The sequence below is a fragment of the Amblyraja radiata genome, unplaced genomic scaffold (assembly GCF_010909765.2).
Source record: "Amblyraja radiata isolate CabotCenter1 unplaced genomic scaffold, sAmbRad1.1.pri scaffold_609_ctg1, whole genome shotgun sequence".
NCBI lineage: Eukaryota > Metazoa > Chordata > Chondrichthyes > Rajiformes > Rajidae > Amblyraja > Amblyraja radiata.
The window spans coordinates 26,805-45,329 of NW_022630650.1; the positions used below are offsets into that span (position 1 = coordinate 26,805).

Below are 18,525 nucleotides of genomic sequence, written 5' to 3' on the forward strand. Positions count from 1 at the left end.
CTGAACATCGGGCCGCCCGTGGCGGCGACTACGGGGTGCTCGGGAGGCCCCGACCACGGGTGAACATTGGTGAACATCAGCGAGGAGGTTGACTGGACTTTGGTTCCTTGCCTCACAGTGGGGAACTTTTGTGCCGCTGTGGGGATGTTTGTGTTGTGGACTGCTGTGTTTTGTGTTTTTGTCGTTTTTTTTAATTTTATATTTTTGTATGGCAGTAAGGGAAAAATTATTTTGTTGTCTCTTAATTGAAGACAATGACAATAAATTAAATCAAATCAAATCAAATCGAATGAGGGTGTAAACTTGACGGGCCGAATGGCCTAATTCTATCCTATCACATGATCTTATGAAGTTGGCAGCTCATCCTATTTTCTTCAGGGCAATTGGGGAAAGACAATAAATGTTGGCTTTGCCATCAATCACAGACTCTGTACACTAACGCCTCTACATCCACAGGATGCCATATCGAGAATAATCCTGGGGATGATTGGGTTAACATATGAGGAGTGTTTGTCGGCACTGGGCCTGTACTCGCTGGAGTATAGAAGGGTGAGGAGGAGCCTCATTGAAACTTCCCGAATAATTAAAGGCCTGAATGGAGTGGATGTGGAGAGGATGTTTCCACTAAGTGAGAGAGTCTGGGACTGGAGGGAACAGCCTCAGAATAAAAGGATGTATCTTTAGAAAGGAGATGGGAGGAATTTATTTAGCCAGAAGATGGTGAATCTGTGGAATTCATTGCCACAGATGGCTGTGGGGGCCAAGTCTTTAGGTATTATTAAAGCAGAGATTAATATGTTCTTGATTACGTTCACGTTACAAGTTATAGGAGTAGATTAGGCCATTCTGCCCATCGATTCTACTCCACCATTCAATCGTGGCTAATCCCATTTTCCTGCCTCCTCCCCATAACCCTTGATACCTGTTCGGGTGACTAGTAAGGGTGTCAAAGGTTACAGGGAGAAGGCAGGAGAATGGGGTTGAGAGGGGCAGATAGATCAGCCATGATTGAATGGTGAATTAGACTCGATGGGCCAAATGGTCTAATTCGATTCTTCTTTCTTATTAACATGTCTCCACTGACTCTTACAAACTTCAACAGATATATCACAAACAGCAATCTGTTGCGTTGCATCACATCTTAGTTTGGGAATGCTCTGCCCAGGTCCGTAAAAAATTGAAGAGTTGTGGATGTAGCCCAGTCCATCACACAGACCACACTCCCCACCATTGCTGCGGCGTTGAACTTTACATCCCGGAGCCTGGGATCTCTCGCCGAGATCGCCAGTGTGTGGAGCTCCGTCAAACGCGGTCTGTTGGCTTGGAAGCCGCGGTCTCCGGTAAGAAGGCGGCCGTTCCTGGCACCCCAAGCCGCTGAGGGTTCTCCCGACGCCGGAGCACCATCACCCGGCGAGAACATCGGGCGCCGTGGCGGCGACTGTGGAGGCCTCAATAGGCCCGACTCTGGGTGGACAAGAGGATGGGGACTGGACTTTGTGCCTTCCCCCACAGTGGGAACCACTGTGGGGGGATGTTTTTGTGTTTTGGTGTTGAACTTCTTGAATGCTATGTTGTATTTTTATTAGTGTGCTGCAAGGACATCTGAATTTCCCCTGAATAAGGGGATTAATAAAGTAAATCTAATCTAAGTCTCCATCTACACTTCACGCTGCCTCAGGAGAGCCCAATATCAGTGCAAAAAGCCCAAAATACTTGGTTCAACAAAGACAGCCCACGGTTCATATTTCCCACCCATCCTGCCTTTCCCTTCCAAGCGCTCGCTCCACAAACCCGCCTCCCCCCCCCCCTTCTCCCTCACTGCCCCCCCCCCCCCCCCCCCCCCAGCGCTCCCTCCACCTCCCCGGGCGCTCCCTCACTGCCCCACCCCCCCCCCCCCCCGGCGCTCCCTCAATGCCCCCCTCCCCCCCCCCCCCCCCCCCCCCCGGGCGCACCCTCCACCCCCCGGGCGCTCCCTCACTGCCCCCCCCCCCCCCCCCTCACCGGGCGCTCCCTCTCGGTGTTTATGCTCCACACCTGTAGAACAAGCTCCCTGAACACCTGAGGTACGCACAAACTGTAAGCGCATTTAAATCAGGCCTAAAAACACTGTTGTCTACTATAGCTTTTCCATAACCCGACATGCAGGTAATCTTAACCGTCTAATTTTAACCCTTTTATGTGCTTTTTTAAAATCGTTTTATTGTTTCATTGACGTTGTTTTATTATTCATACATTTGTCGTATTGCTTATTTTGCAATTTTTAATTATTGACTATTTTATTTTTTCTTTCCTGTAAAGCACCTTGAATTGCAGTTTGCACGAATGGTGCTATACAAATAAATTTGCCTTGCCTTGCCTCTCCCCCCCTCCCCGGGACCAACGCTTCCTCGCTGCCCGTTGTCCGTTTCCATGGCAGCGGCGGCGGGGGGGCGGGACCGGGGGAGTGACGGGCGCGGCGACCATTCAGCGGCGGGGTGCGGTGACGAGGCGACGGGGGGAGACCAATAGGACTCGGCGGGGCGGGACCAACGGCAGCTGCAGACACAGAGAGACAGAGACACAGGTGAGTGAAGGACAGAGACACACAGGGACACACACACACCCCACACACACACACACACCCCCCACCCACACACACACCCCACACACACACACACACCCCCCACACACACACACACACACACACACACACACACACACACACACACACACACACACACACACACACACACACACACACACCCCACACACACCCCACACACACACACCCCACACACACACCCCACACACCCCACACACCCCACACACACACACCACTCACACACACCCCACCCACACACACACACACACACACACACACACCACACACACACACACACACACACACACACACACACACCACACACACACACACCACACACACACACACACACAACAAACACACACACAAAACACACACAAACACACACACACACACACACACACACAGACACACACACACACACACACACACAGTCCATAGAGACACACAGAGACACAGGATCCACAGGTGAGTGAAGGATAGAGACACACAGAGACAGAGAGACACACACAGACACACAGAGACATGCTCGCACACACACACACACAGACACAGGAAGACACAGAGACACAGAGAGAGAGAGAGAGCGAGAGAGACGCACAGAGAGGGATGAGATTGAGTCGTGAGGGAGGGGGAGGGGAGATGGAGCATGTGGTTACAGGGAGGGTGAGGGAAGAGGGTGGGTGAGGGGAAAAGGAGGGAGGGTGAGGGGAAAGGAGGGGGTTGAAGGGAGATGGGGGTGAGATGAGAATTGTGGGTGGAGCAATGTGGGCAGCCTTAGCATGCAGGTCTCTCAAGAACATAGACAATAGGTGCAGGAGTAAGCCATTCGGCCCTTCGAGGCAGCACCGCCATTCAATATGACCATGGCTAGAATCAGTACACTTTTCCCTATATCCCTTGATTCCTTTAGCCCGAAGAGCTAAATCTAACTCTCTTGAAAACATCCAATGAATTGGTTTGAAGAAGGGTTTCGGCCCGAAACGTTGCCTATTTCCTTCGCTCCATAAATGCTGCTGCACCCGCTGAGTTTCTCCAGCACCTTTGTCCCCCAATGAATTGGCCTCCACTGCCTTCTGTGGCAGAGAATTCCACAGATTCACAACTCTCGGGGTGAATTTTTTTTTGTCCTAAATGGCCTACCCTTTATTCTTCATTCCATGCTGAGAGTGTTCTGACAGGTTTAACTTTTGTTTATTGGATCACCAGAGGGCAGACCAGAGGGGATTATTTTGGGTACGGAGCGTGACTATGGCGGGGACGGCGAGGCATGACCGTGAGATGGCAATGGATGCCAAGAAGAAGCTGCAGCAGTGCTCGGACCCCATCGAGAAACTCCGATTGCAGTGCCTGTCCCGGGGCTCTGCTGGCATCAAGGGGCTGGGCAGGTAAACATGCGGAGACTCTCTCACCTTGTGCACTCTACACCCTCTCTCACCAGGACTCTCCCCCCTCTCTCACTCGGAGACTCTACCCCCTTCTCACCGGGACTCTCTTCCACTGGGACTCTTCCCTCTCTCACTGCGACACTCTCCCCCCTCTCTCACAGGGAGAAAGTGATGTGCTCGACAATGCATTGGAGGAGTCAGAGAATCGCAGCACAGAAACAGGCCCTTCAGCCCAACTCGTCCATGCCGCCCAAGATGCCCCAAGTACACTGGTCCCATTTGCCCGCATTTGGCCCATATCCCTCTAAACCTTTACAATCCATGTATCTGTGCAGAACAGCACAACAATAGGCCCTTCAGCCCACAATGTGTGTGTTGAACATGATGCCAATTCTTATCTGCCTGCACGTGACCTGTACCCCTCCATTCCCTACCTATCTGTGTGTTTGTTTAAAAGCCTCTTAAACACCACTATCGTATCTGCCTCCACCCCCACCCCTGGAAGAACATTCCAGGCACCCACCACCCTCTGTGCAAAATACTTGCCCTTTAAGTGTTGTCTGTCCCACCTGCAAGATGTGGCGTGTGATCTCTGCAACGTCCACTGCAGGGAAGAGGTTGTGACTGCGTGTTGTGTGTACTGCAGGGTGTTCCACATCATGGACGATGACCGGAGCCGCACGCTGGACTACAAGGAGTTTGTGAAGGGTCTGAATGACTATGGTGTGCTGCTGGAGAAGGAGGACGTGGAAGCTGCCTTCAAACGCTTCGACAAGGACGCCAGTGGGACCATCGACTACGACGAGTTTCTCCTAACCTTGCGGGTGAGTGACAGACTCTGGCAGCGAGAGTCTGGCCTGTAGCCCAGTGATGTGTTGTGGTCCTCACCACAAGTTGAGTATACTTAGAGTTAACCACCTCTGCCCACCACCCCACCCACCGCTCATCCCACCCACCCACTCACCCACTGCCCATTCACCCATCCCACTCACAGCCCAGATCCATCACACTCACCCACTGCCCAAACGCATCAAACCGCTCAGACCCATCCCACCCACAGCTCAGACCCATCCCTTAAAATCTAGTGCACTGCATCAAATTCGCCAAGTATGATATGTCATCTAAATGGTGAGAGTGTGCAGAGCACTGAGATGCAGAGAGTTCTGTGTGTCTGGATCAGGAAACATCTCTGGAGAACATGGAGCGGTGACGTTTCACAGAGTCCTGGAGTAACTCAGCGGGTCAGGCAGCATCTCTGGAAAACATGGATAGGTGACGTTTCGGGGTCAGGAGCCTTCTTCAGAACCTTTCTCCTGGGTGTCCAACCATATGGTTCATTGAAGGCCAGTAATTATCAACACTAAGAGAATGCTAATGTGTGAGGAGGAACTAAATACAAGAGTCAAGAGGTATGATTCAAGTTATCCAGGGCACATGTGTGCCCAGATCTGAATTAGTGTGCAGAGTGTTGGTCTCCTTGTTAAAGGAAGGTTGTTCTGTATTGCAGGCAGTTCAGAGAGGGTCCCTTTGTCAAACTGTAGAAGGGGGAGAGGGGTAGGTCGGAAGATCTGAAGAAGGGTCCCGACTCGAAACATTGTCTGTCCATTCCCTCCACAGATGCTGCCTGACCCACTGAGTTCCTATAGCACCTCTTGCTTCAGACACAAAATACTAGAGTAACTCAGTCCCGACAGGCAGAATCTCTGGAGAGAAGGAATGGGTGACGTTACCTTCTATCCAGAGTTGTTGCCCATCCCGCTGAGTTATTCCAACATTTTGTGTATATCTTTGGTTTAAACCAGCATCTGCATTTTTCTTCCTACCCACCTCTTGCTTTAGTACTGGTATCAGATAGGTATTGGTATTAACACAAGAGCATGTTCACACTCTCTCCCCTCCTCCATCCTTCTCCCCACTCCCCCCTCTCAACACCTCTCCTCTCCCACCACTTTCCCCTCTTCAACTCCCACCACCTCTCCCTGCTACCTTTCTCCCACCTCCACAATCCCCCCATCTCTATCCCACCTACTCCCACCTCCTCTCTCCTCCCACCCCCTCTTCCCACCTTCCCACCCCCCCCTCCCCTCCCACCACCTCTCCACTCCTACCCCCTCTCACCTCCCACCACCGTTCTTTCCCACACTCCCACCACCTCTCCCCTCATACCCTGTCTTCCCTCCCCCCCCACCTCTCACTCACCTCACCTCTCTCCCCGCACTCCCTCACCTCTCTCTCTCCCTCGCAGCCTGCAATGTCCAATGCCAGAAAGGAGATCATTGCGCAGGCCTTCCGCAAGCTGGACAAGACGGGGGACGGTGTGATCACCATTGAGGACCTGCGTGGAGTCTACAATGCCAAGCACCATCCCAAGTACCAGAACGGAGAGATGACCGAAGAGCAGATCTTCCGAATATTCCTCGACAACTTCGACTCGCCCAACGAGAAGGACGGGATTGTAAGTGGGGAGTGGGGGGCGGGAAGTGACTGGGAACTCAGTGATCCGGGGACTGAGTCATAGTGCAGCGGTTAACATAGAAACATAGAAAATAGGTGCAGGAGTAGGCCATTCGGCCCTTCGAGCCTGCACCACCATTCAATATGATCATGGCTGATCATCCAACTCAGTATCCTGTACCTGCCTTCTCTCCATACCCCCTGATCCCTTTAGCCACAAGGGCCACATCTAACTCCCTCTTAAATATAGCAAATGAACTGGCCTCAACTACCTTCTGTGGCAGAGAATTCCAGAGATTCACCACTCTCTGTGTGAAAAATGTTTTCCTCATCTCGGTCCTAAAAGATTTCCCCCTTATCCTTAAACTGTGACCCCTTGTTCTGGACTTCCCCAACATCGGGAACAATCTTCCTACATCTAGCCTGTCCAACCCCTTAAGAATTTTGTACGTTTCTATAAGATCCCCCCTCAATCTTCTGAATTCTAGCGAGTACAAACCGAGTCTATCCAGTCTTTCTTCATATGAAAGTCCTGACATCCCAGGAATCAGTCTGGTGAATCTTCTCTGTACTCCCTCTACGGCAAGAATGTCTTTCCTCAGATTAGGAGACCAAAACTGTACGCAATACTCCAGGTGTGGTCTCACCAAGACCCTGTACAACTGCAGTAGAACCTCCCTGCTCCTATACCAGGGACTGAGTCACGGTGCCGCGGTTACCGGGGGCTGATGCGGAGTCTCGTTGGCCTGTCTCTGGGAGCTGCCCTACATTCAGCCACGGGTAGGGTGGGATGGTGCCAGCTCTCTCTCTGTATCCACTGCCCAGACTCTGTCGCTGGCTCCAAGCCAAGGCAAATGCTTGAGTGAAATGCAAAGTGTGTGGGGCGATCTCAGCGGCTCAGGCAGCATCTTTAATTTAGTTTAGTTTAAAGATACAGCGCGGAAACAGGCCCATCGGCCCTCCGAGTGCAAGTCGACCAACGATCACCTATTCAACACTAGTTTGGTTTAGAGATACAGCGCGAAAGGAGGCCCCTCGGCCTACCGAGTCGGCACCGACTGCCGATCCCCGCACAACTGTACACCCTTGAGGCAGTTTACAATGACATCAAACCAATTAACCTACAAACCTGTACGAAAGCAGAGCACCTGGAGAAAAACCCACGCTGGGGAGGGAATGGATAGACAACACATCTGCCGATCACCTGTACCCACCTGTAACTTGCAAGGCTTTGTCCTGCCCCAACTCTCTCTTCTTGCTTTCTTCCCCCCTACATCAGTCTGAAGGAGGGTCTCGCATGGTGAGGTGTGTTTTCCTTCTTCACACCGGTGGACTAGTGGGGAGAAAGCTGAGAAGAGAGGTGGGGGTGGGACAAAGCCTGGCAAGTGAAGGGTGGATACAGGCGAGGGAGTGGGGGAAGGGGTGGTTGTCAGATGGGTGGAGGTAGTGACCAAGGCTGGAGGTGAAATGTAGACAAAACAATGTAAAGCCCGGGGGAGGGATATACAGTGGGTGGAAGAGGACGGACGGGGAGGGGAAAGAGGGGGATTGAAAGGAAATGCAGGACTCTGGGGATGGGAGATGAGAATACAGAAGAGGGGAGAGGAGCAGGGTGACTGGGGTGGAGGGAGTTGGTGGGAAAATGGTGGTGCTGGGAAAGAGAGGGGAGATGGGGAGCATTCCTTGAATTGGGAAAATTCAGTGTTCATAATGTGTAGGAAGGAACTTCAGATGCTGGTTTAAACCAAAGATAGACACAAAAAGCTGTAGTAACTCAGCGGGACAGGCAGCATCTCTGGAGATGAGGAATGGGTGACGTTTTGGGCCGAGAGCCTAGACCCGAAACGTCACCTATTCCTTTTCTCTCAGAGATGCTGCCTGTCCCGCTGAGTTACTCCAGCTTTTTGTGTCTGTCGGTGATCATACTGTCGGGTTTAACCTTTGCCCAGTGAACTTTCACTGCTCGTGATAGCAGCCTATTCCTGCTCCGGGCAGCGCTTAATATTTACACAGCAAAATAAACATGAGGTGATATGGTTCTCAACAAAGGCATTAACTCTATGTTCAGACAGCTCCTTAGTTACTTTCCCACAGCTTTCTTCCATGCAGGTTGAGTCATAGAGTCATACAGCATGGAACCAGGTCCTTCGGCCCAACCTGTCCATGCCCACCAAGATGCCCCGTCCATGCTTGTCCCACCTGCCCACGTTTGGCCCACATCTCTCAAAACCCCCTTTAATCAGAGGGTGGTATACTGTTTCTGTGGAATTCATTGCCGTAAAAGACAGTGGTCAGGGTCAATGGATATTTTTAAGGCAAGAGATAGGTAGATTCTTGATTTTCTGGGGTTATGTGGAGAAGGCTGGAGAATAGGATTGAGAGGGAGAGATAGATCAGCCATGACTGAATGGTGGAGTGGACATGATGGGTCGAATGGCCTAATTCTGCCCCTATCACTTATGAACTTATGAAACCTTTCCAATGCATAAATGCACTTGTGTGCAGTTGTGTGATTGAGGACGTTTCTCATTAGGTTTCAGGCTGCAAATTGGAGGTCGTGATTAAAGGACTCTCATGAATTTCACCGGTTTTAGGGCACCTTTACTACCTGGCAGAGAAGACCTGTGCTTTTGAGGGATGGCAATGCATACGGGGGGTGGGGGGGAGTGATGGAGGGGAAAATACTGGTCAGGGATGTATGGGATAACTTTACACTAGACTTTATTTTAGACGTTAGAGATAAAGCTCGGAAACAGGCCCTTCGGCCCACCATGCCCACACTGACCAGTGATCCCCGCACACTAACACTATCCTGCACGCTTGGGACAATTTACTATTTTGTACCAAAGCCAATTAACCTACAAACATGAACATCTTTGGAGTGTGGGAGTAAACCCACGCGGATCACAGGAAGAACGTACAAACTCCGTACAGACAGCATCCGTAGTCAGGATGGAACCCGGGTCTTTGGCTCTGTAAGGCAGCTACTCTACCGCTGCCCTACCGCTGCCGCCTATACTTGTGATTTCAATCTGTAGTGGGTAGGGTTAGGGTTACGGAGGGGCGGTGTACCGACAAGCAGATAGGTAACTGCAGTATTAAAGCCACGTGACTGCAGCAGAGGGTCTGGGTCTTTCACCCCACTTCACCTGAAGCCTCTCGAGATTGTGGTTCTGCCGCACACTGCAAGCAGTGGCCAGGAGGGTGCGGCAGTGACATTGGGTGGACCTGGACTGGAGGGTGGGTGGACCTGGACTGGAGCGGTGGGTGGGAGGTGGGGGGTGTAGTTAGGCCTGGAGGGGGGGGGCGAGGGTATTTGGAATGTGTGGTGGTGTGTGGGGGGGGGGGGGAATGGCGATTGGGGTTGACCCAGAAGAGGGGAGGGCTGTGGGATGTGTGGAATGGGAGTGGGGTTGGGCCTGGGGGATGTCGGGTTGGATTGTCGAGGCTGAGGGAGGGGCAGTGGGCAATGAGATTGGGACTGGGCTTGGGATGGGATGAGTGAGATTGGAAATGGTGTGTGTCGGGTCAGGATTGTGGTTGAGGGTCGGGAGTGGGATTGGGAATGGGGTTGTGTGTCGGGTGGGAATGGGATTGGGAATGGGGTTGTGTGTCGGGTCGGGGGTGGGATTGGGAATGGGGTTGTGTGTCGGGTGGGAATGGGATTGGGAATGGGGTTGTGTGTCGGGTCGGGGGTGGGTTTGGGAATGGGGTTGTGTGTCGGGTCGGTATTGGGGTTGTGTGTCGGGAGTGGGATTGGGAATGGGGTTGTGTGTCGGGTCGGGGCTGGGAGTGGGGTTGGGGTAACATCCCTCCAGCAGAGCTGTGCGTGGTGTGAAGGTGGCGGGAGATGTGAGCCACGGTAACGGCCATGTGATGTGACTGTAGGTGACGATGGAGGAGTTTCTAAATTACTACGCGGGGGTCAGTGCATCCATCGACACCGATGTCTACTTCATCGTCATGATGAGAAATGCCTGGAAACTGTGAGGGGCGCCGCAGGGCCGGGGGGTAAACAGCCTTCTCTTCCTCACTCTCTCTCTCTCTCTGGTGCACCGGGCCAGAATCATTGGCCACGCTGCACTCTGGAGATAATAACCTGCCCCAAATACATCCCGCTAACTCAGTCCCACGCTGGGAACGGTCCTTGCCATTGGAATCCGGCATTCCCGACAAATGGTAAACCGCCCTGCGCTCACTGCATGGGAGAGGAGCCACAGGTTATTTCCCCCAGAGTGTTCACTGTGTTTCCCTGCCCCTGCCTCTGTCTGTGTGTGTGCTACCCTCCGTTATACAGGTGAGTCTCTCCTGCTTCCTGCTCTGTGTACACGCGGCCTCTCCATTCCGATTCTGCCACAGGTTCGTGCCGCCACCCTTACCCTCCCCGTTCCCTGCTACTGTCTCGACCCACGAGGAACAGGAGGGAGAAGCAGCCAGTGTCACAAGTGGTCCCTCCATTACACCCCATCCCCTCCTTTCCTACTCACTTCTCCCCCCCCCCCCCCCCGCCCCCTTTCCTCCTCACCACAGTTCCGCACCCAAATTCTAGAAACACACAAATAACCCCCCCCCTCCCCTCCCCACCCCCCTAGGCTAATCTCTTCCTCCATATCATTCTCTCTCAACCTCGACCTCTCCCACCCAGTGACCTCAATTAAAGGCCTAATTTCTTGTTCCTCCTAAAGTCATGGAGTCATAGAGTGATACAGCGTGGAAACAGGCCCTTCAGCTCAACTTGCCCACACTGGCCAACATGTCCCAGCTACACTAGTCCCACCTGCCTGCGTTTGGTCCATATCCCTCCAAACCTGTTCTATCCATGTACCTGTCTGTTTCTTAAACGTTGGGATAGTCCCAGCCTCAACTACATCCTCTGGCAGCTCGTTCTGTACATCCTCCACCCTTTGTGTGCACAAGGTACCCCTCAGATTTCTATTGTCCAAATTCAGCATCAAATTCTTTTGTCTTTTCACATGAAAACCTTCTTTCTGAATCAAGGTTCACGCTGCCTTGTGAATCGAGCTCTTCCGGAGTTGAAACAAAGCCAGCTACTGGTTTATAATAACCGCAAGGGAATGCATCTGTAAAGGCAATGCACGCTGAACTCCATAGTAGGCACATTTTGGATCAGCATTAATCCTCTCCCACCTCGGGAGGTTTGAATGATTTCCACAACCTGTTCAGTTCGACCTGTGTTTCAATGCCACAAACTAGCACATCTTTACACTAAGACTCTACCATGGGTTTGAAGAGAACCTTTTATCTTTTATCCCAGCCACTAAGGTCAACTGCTGATGATGAACAGGGAACATGATTCACCAGTTCTGTCACTCTGCCACGGCACCAAAGAAAAATCTGAATGTGGACTGTTTAGTAAATATTCACCCAAAGTCTGGAAATCGCTCTGAACCAAAATTGTTTTTTCAAATAAATAAAAGCAGGAGATGCTGGCAACACTCGGCAGGTCAGGCAGTATCTGTGGAAGGAAGGAGTTAATGTTTCAGATTTAAGACCTTCAACAGGAGTCACCTATCCATGCTGCCTGACCCGCTGAGTTACTCCAGCACTCCTTGAAACGTCACCTATCCATATTCTCCAGAGATGCTGCCTGCCCCGCTGAGTTACTCCAGCACACTTGTGTCCTTTTGAGTATCAACCAGCATCTGTAGTTCCTTGTTTCTGTACTTTCTCACAACAACCTCCCACCTGCAGAAGGCTGCAGAACTGCCAAGGTCCTGAATCTGGTTGTCCAGATGCTGAGTTTTATGATGCTCCACACAGCCAACATTAAACTGGCTGGAATAAGAAGGCTGGGTGTAAGTTTCTCGTATAGTACGGGGCTGCCCGTGATCCCAACAAGTGAGGTGACCTTCCTCAGGACAGTCACTACTCCACCAGCCTCCTCCTCCTATTTCCTTCACTCACACCCTCTCTCTCCTCCTCTCTCTTACATAGAAACTAGGAGCAGGAGGAGGTCATTCGGCCCTTCGAGCCAGCACCGCCATTCATTGTGATCATGGTTGATCGTCCCCTATCAATAACCTGTGCCTGCCTTCCCCCCATATCTCTTGACTCCACTAGCCCTTAGAGCTCTATCTAACTCTCTCTTAAATCCAACCAGTGACTTGGCCTCCACTGCCCTCTGTGGCAGGGAATTCCATAAATTCACAACTCTCTGGGTGAAAAAGTTTTTTCTCTCCTCAGTCTTAAATGACCTCCCCTTTATTCTAAGACTGGCCCCTGGTTCTGGACTCGAACAACATTGGGAAAAATGTTCCTGCATCTAGCTTGTCCAGTCCTTTTTATAATTTTATAGGTATCTATAAGATCCTCCCTCATCCTTCTAAACTCCAGTGAATACAAGCCTGGTCTTTTCAATCTTTCCTCATATGACAGTCCCGCCATCCCAGGGATCAATCTCGTGAACCTACGCTGCACTGCCTCAATCACAAGGATGCCCTTCCTCAAATTAGGAGACCAAAACTACACAATACTCCAGATGTGGTCTCACCAGAGCCCTATACAACTGCAGAAGAACCTCTTTACTCCTAACTCCTATACTACTATATACTCCCTCCCATTACTCCCTTAAACATGGCACAGGATGGCCACAGGTGCTTCGGCCCATCGTGTCAGCACTGACCACCACACCAATCAGCCTTCACATTGTCTACATACCTCCACCCGCTTGCCTGTTCATGTGTGTCAGGCCCTTCGGCCCACTAAGTCCGTGCTGACCATTAGACACTTACCCAGACCCCATTCATTCTCCCCGCATTCCCATCATCTCCCGCAGATCCTATCACCCACGCACCCTCTCCCGGCCAATGAACCTACAAACCCGCACATCTTTGTGATGTGGGAGGAGACCAGAGCACCCGGAGAAAACCCACGCGGTAACGGGGAGAACGTGCAAACCCCACTCACAGACCCCACCCCAGGTCAGGATCGAACCCGGGCCTCTGGCGCTGTGAGGCAGCAGCATTACCTGCTGCGCCGCCGTTCCCGCTGTACGAACTTCTCCCGCTGCGCCTCGCTCTGTGTGCGCTGCATTTCCCACTAACCCGAGTTACAGAATAAATTATTTGCCCAGCTTCCGATGTGTTGAAGGGGTTCTGCCATCCTGTTCCGTCCCCATCCTAAAATGTTTCAAGAAATGTTTCAGCCCGGGGGGAGGAGAGGTGGTGGGGGTCAGGGGGGAGTCTGACAACTAGCCCACACACTGATCTCACAGCAGATCAACTCCATGAGCCAGCATCACCACATAACGCCACCTTAGGGCAGGAGATGATGGAAACACTGCGGGTCAGGCAGCATCTGTGGTGAAAAGAGAGCTGAGTTGTGTTTCAGGATTGGGACCTTCCATCCGAAGTGGGCAAAGTTGTGTTGTAGTGAGAGTTGGGGGTGGAGGGAGAGGGAGCGAGGGAGGATGGCGATGCCTGCTATGGGAGGAGAGGCTGAGGGGAGACCTGATGTTGTACAAGATTATGAGAGGCACAGACAGGGTAGATAATCAGAACCTATTCCCCAGGGTAGAAATGTCAGAGACTAGAGGGCATACCATAAGGTGAGAGTGGGAAACTTTAATGGAGATGTGCGGGGCAAGTTTTCTTACACAGAGGGTGGTGGGTGCCTGGGTTGATGTTGGAGGCAGATACGATAGTGGTGTTTAAGAGGCTTTTAGACAGACACATGGATATGCAGGGGGTGGAGGGGTATGGATCATGTATAAGCAGCGGAGATTAGATTAATGGCATCAGCTATTGTCAGCCGAAGGCCCTGTTTCTGTGCCGTTCTGATTTGTTCTTCATTGCTAGGGTCTTGGTTGGGAGGGGTTTCGGGTAGTTGAGGTGGGAGGGAGTGAGAGGAGGTTAGGGTGACGGGGGTGGGGGGAGGCGAGGTCAGGTTGAGAGATGTTTCAGGTAGTTGGGTGGGTGGGGGTGAGAGGGAGTCTGGGTGGGAGGGCTTCATGGAATTGAGCTGGGAGGAAGTGAGAGGAGGTTAGGGTGATGGGGGGGGGGGGGGGGTCGAATGGGTGAAGTTTCAGGGAGTTGGGTGGGAAGGGTGTCAGGAAGTGGATGTTAGGGTGACGGACAGTCGATACCCCACTGGGTTTAGATGGTCGCTGCTGCTCCCTGATTGAGGAGATAGTGGGCTGAGTCTGCAGCCTGGGGCAGGGTCCCGCTCCAAGTGATGGCAGATCCTTGAAACACTGCAGGAAGAGGGTACGTGCGTGGACAATGATGGACTGCGGGGCCTTCACGCTGCCACTGCCGGAGCTGTGCGTGACCTACCCGACAAATCCATCATTGTGGTTCAATGATGCCTCCATGTCCCTCCCTCCCTCCCACCCCCCAGCTCCCCGGCCTGGTGTCATTGAACAGTGAATTTCAAATCCCGATTTTGAAATTCTTACTAACCCCCCCGCTGACTGGGTGAAGGTTGTTGTGACGGGTCCACAGCGGTGGTGAGGTCAGCAGACCAACACCAAACAGACAGGCGGTCAGGAACAAGCGCGGACAGCTGGTCATCACAGTGCTGAGGGGTGGAGGTGTGTCAGGGTAAGGTTTCCACACCCCTGCCATACTCTGTAACAGGCGGCAGGGGGAGAGGCAGTGTCCACTGGGCAAGTCTCTGGGTGGGCAGCGACAACGTCTATAAGTGGGTATGTCAGAAAGCCCTTGTTCAACAAAGTGTCTCAGAGTGTCTGTTCAATAAAATGTGTGGGTGTGTCGAGTTCAACATGCAGTTTATGCAGAGTGTCCCAGCCTATAACTCAAGCCCACAAGCCCAGGTAACATCCTGGTGAATCTCTTCACAACCCTTTCCAACTGAATGACATCCTTCCTGTAGCTGGGCGAGCAGAACTGCACACAGTCGGTGGGAGGAGTGGGTGGGTTCTGCAGAGAAGGTGGAAAATCACGTATGTTCCCCAGTGTGTGTGAGGTGAGGAGATGGTGTTCCCTAGAGAGAAGGCACATGTTCCTCAGGGTGGGTGGGACTGCCCGTTTCCATAGGTGGTGGATCAAAGATTGTCATAGTCATAGCGTGGAAACAGGCCCTTCGGCCCAACTTGCCCACGCCACCCAACATGTCCCAGCTACACTAGTCCCACCTCATAGTCATAGAGTGATACAGCATGGAAACAGGCCCTTCGGCCCAACTTGCCCACACCACCCAACATGTCGCAGCTACACTAGTCCCACCTCATAGTCATAGAGTGATACAGCGTGGAAACAGGCCCATCAGCCCAACTTGCCCACGCCACCCAACATGTCCCAGCTACACTAGTCCCACCTCATAGTCATAGTGATACAGCATGGAAACAGGCCCTTCAGCCCAACTTGTCCACACTGGTGTATGCTGAGGGTGTTGCACTATGTGTGTGTGACGTATGGTCTTGTATAAATGTGTGTGTTCTGCAGAGGGTTTAGACTGTGTGTGTTGTGTGTGGCCCTGTATAAATGTTCTGCAAATTGTGTAGGACTGTGTGTGTGGTGTATAGTCCTATACTACAGAGAGCGTAGAAACCTTGATTACAGAGCAGTGCAGCAGTGCCAGTGTTCTGCAGAGTGTGGTATTGCATGTGGAGTTTAATTTAGTTTCAGTTGAGTTTTTTGTCACGTGTACCGAGGTACAATGAAAAGCTTTTGTTGCATGCTAACCAGTCAGCGAGAAGACAATGCATGATTTCAATTGAGCCATTAACACTATAGATACATGATAAGGGAATAACGTTTAGTGTAAGGTAAAGCCACTAAAGTATGATCAAAGATAATAATAATAATAATGGATGGGATTGATATAGCGCCTTTCTAATACTCAAGGCGCTTTACATCGCATTATTCATTCACTCCTCAGTCACACTCGGTGGTGGTAAGCTACTTCTGTAGCCACAGCTGCCCTGGGGCAGACTGACGGAAGCGTGGCTGCCATTCTGCGCCTACGGCCCCTCCGACCACCACCAATCACTCACACACATTCACACACATTCACACACAGGCAAAGGTGGGTGAAGTGTCTTGCCCAAGGACACAACGACAGTATGCACTCCAAGCGGGATTCGAACCGGCTACCTTCCGGTCGCCAACCGAACACTTAGCCCATTGTGCCATCTGTCGTCCAAAGATAGTCCGAGGGTCACCAACCAGGCAGACAGTAGTTCAGGACTGCTCTCTGGTTCTTGTAGGATGGTTCAGTTGCCTGATAACAGCTGGAAAGAAACTGTCTCTGAATCTGGTGCTGTGCGTTTTCACACTTCTATTATCCAGATGCATCACACTTTGTTTAGGAACAGCTCCATCCATGACCACATGAAATTGCAGCGAATTGTGGACGCAGCCCCGACCATCACACAAACCAACCTCCCTTCCATTGACTCCATTTACACCGCACGCTGCCTGGGCAAGGCCTGCAGCATTATCAAGGACAACTCGCACCCTGGCCACTCCCTCTTCTCCCCTCTCCCATCGGGCAAAAAGTATCGAAATTGTGAAAATGCACACCTCCAGATTCAGGGACAGTTTCTTCCCAGCTGTTATCAGGCAACTGAATCATCCCACCACAACCAGAGAGCTGTCCTGAACTACTATCCATCTCGTTGTTGACATTTGATTGGACATTACTGGCTTTACCTTGCACTAAGCGTTATTCCCTTATCATGTATCTGTACACTGTGAATGGCTCGATTATGATCATGTATTGCCTTTCCACAACAAAAGCTTTTCACTGTACCTCGGTACACGTGACAATAAATAAACTAAAACTGGGGAGGTTACACGGCCGGTGTCTCTCTGCCTCTTGCTCACCTCCTTCTGTATTTGCAGGTGACCAGATTTGAGTTTATAAATTACTACTCTGGAGTGAGTGCCTCGATCGACCTTGATGCCTACTTCATCCTGATGATGCAATCGAGCTGGCGCCTCTGATGGTTCACGGGTGGCGAGAGAGGAGTCCATCACTGTGTCCCGGTGTCTCTGTCTGACTGCCTCCCACTAGCCCTCCCCTGCGGCTGCACCACTCCCTCACTCACTCACTCACTCACAACCACCCACCGTCTCTCACTCCCCCCTTCCTCTCTCACTCACTCCCCCCTCGCTCCCTCCCCCTCACTCTCTCCCTCCCTCACTGCCCTCTCCCACACTCCCCCTCACTCCCTCGCTCCCTCCCTAACCCTCTATTCCTGCTTCACTTCCTCCTCCCTCCGCTCTTTCCTCGCTCTCTCCCTCTCTCCTCGCTCTCTCCCTCCCGCTCTCCCCCTCCCTCCATCACTCCCCCCTCACTCTCTCCACCTGCTCCTTCCCTCACTCCCTCCATGCTCTCTCCTCACTCCCTCACACTCCCTCCTCGCACTCCCAACCCCTCCCTCCCTCACTCCCTCCTCGCCTTTTCCCTCTCCCTTCCCTTCCTCTTCACTCTCTGCCTCCCCCTCACTCCCATCTCACCCTCTCCCTCCCCAACCTCTCCATCCCCTCCTCCCCCCTCCCTCACTCACACTCCGCCTCCCTCCCTCCCTCCCTCTGTCTGGGCCACGGCTGCCGACTCTCCACCCACCCGCTGCCACCTGGGCTGATGGCTCTGAGACGGCCCTGCCCTGCATCACTGAACCGACCAAAACATCGCACCCGAACCCATCCTGCAGTGGGACTGCCCGGCGCTCACCCAGACTCTGTGTCTGTGACGCTGGCCCAGACTGTCTGTGTCTGTGACAGCCCAGACAGTCCGGGGCACTGTCTGTGTATGTGACGCCCCAGACTGTCTAGGACAGGGTGTGTGTCTGTGCCAGCCTAGACCGTTCCATCCCCAGCAGTGGCCGTGTGACCCAGTGCAGTGCCTGGTGCTCAGTGTGTGTGTGTCCAGGCTGGGCGATGTGGTGACTGGTATCTGCTCTCTGAGATGGTGAGTCACTGTGACATAGGGAATGTGGACCCAGGACTCACACACCCTGAGCTAACCCACACCAAGGACAACCGTGCAGTAATGCAGGACCAGGGAATGTGCGTACAATCAGCAGGCCCTTCGGCCCATCGTGCCCAGCACCCGTCCACATCAATCCCATTCACCAGCATGGCTCACAGCCGTTGATGACTGGTCATTCCAACG

The 18,525-nt window shown here is 52.4% G+C and overlaps 1 protein-coding gene across 2 annotated transcripts; it reads left to right on the top strand.

Moving 5' to 3' along the window:
- Nucleotides 1-2,458: 2,458 nt before the first annotated feature.
- capsl (calcyphosine like) lies at nt 2,459-17,459 on the top strand. 2 transcript variants are annotated; one of them, XM_033016888.1, is made up of 6 exons: nt 2,459-2,563; nt 3,791-3,969; nt 4,616-4,793; nt 6,215-6,424; nt 10,312-10,434; nt 17,250-17,371. In XM_033016888.1, exons 2-5 carry the CDS (start codon nt 3,833-3,835, stop codon nt 10,411-10,413), a joined length of 627 nt encoding a protein of 208 aa, XP_032872779.1. In that variant the 5' UTR covers nt 2,459-2,563; nt 3,791-3,832; the 3' UTR covers nt 10,414-10,434; nt 17,250-17,371. The 2 variants fall into 2 exon arrangements, with proteins under 2 accessions (XP_032872779.1, XP_032872781.1); XM_033016890.1 differs by lacking the exon at nt 10,312-10,434 and having other exon boundaries at nt 17,250-17,459.
- Nucleotides 17,460-18,525: the final 1,066 nt, after the last annotated feature.

Excerpts from the sequence above, each read along its gene's own strand:
- capsl (XM_033016890.1), top strand. The coding sequence starts at position 3,833 with ATGGCGGGGACGGCGAGGCATGACCGTGAGATGGCAATGGATGCCAAG. Across the intron at positions 4,794-6,214 it reads AGTTTCTCCTAACCTTGCGG|CCTGCAATGTCCAATGCCAG; the intron begins GTGAGTGACAGA and ends TCTCCCTCGCAG. Across the intron at positions 6,425-17,249 it reads CCAACGAGAAGGACGGGATT|GTGACCAGATTTGAGTTTAT; the intron begins GTAAGTGGGGAG and ends CTGTATTTGCAG.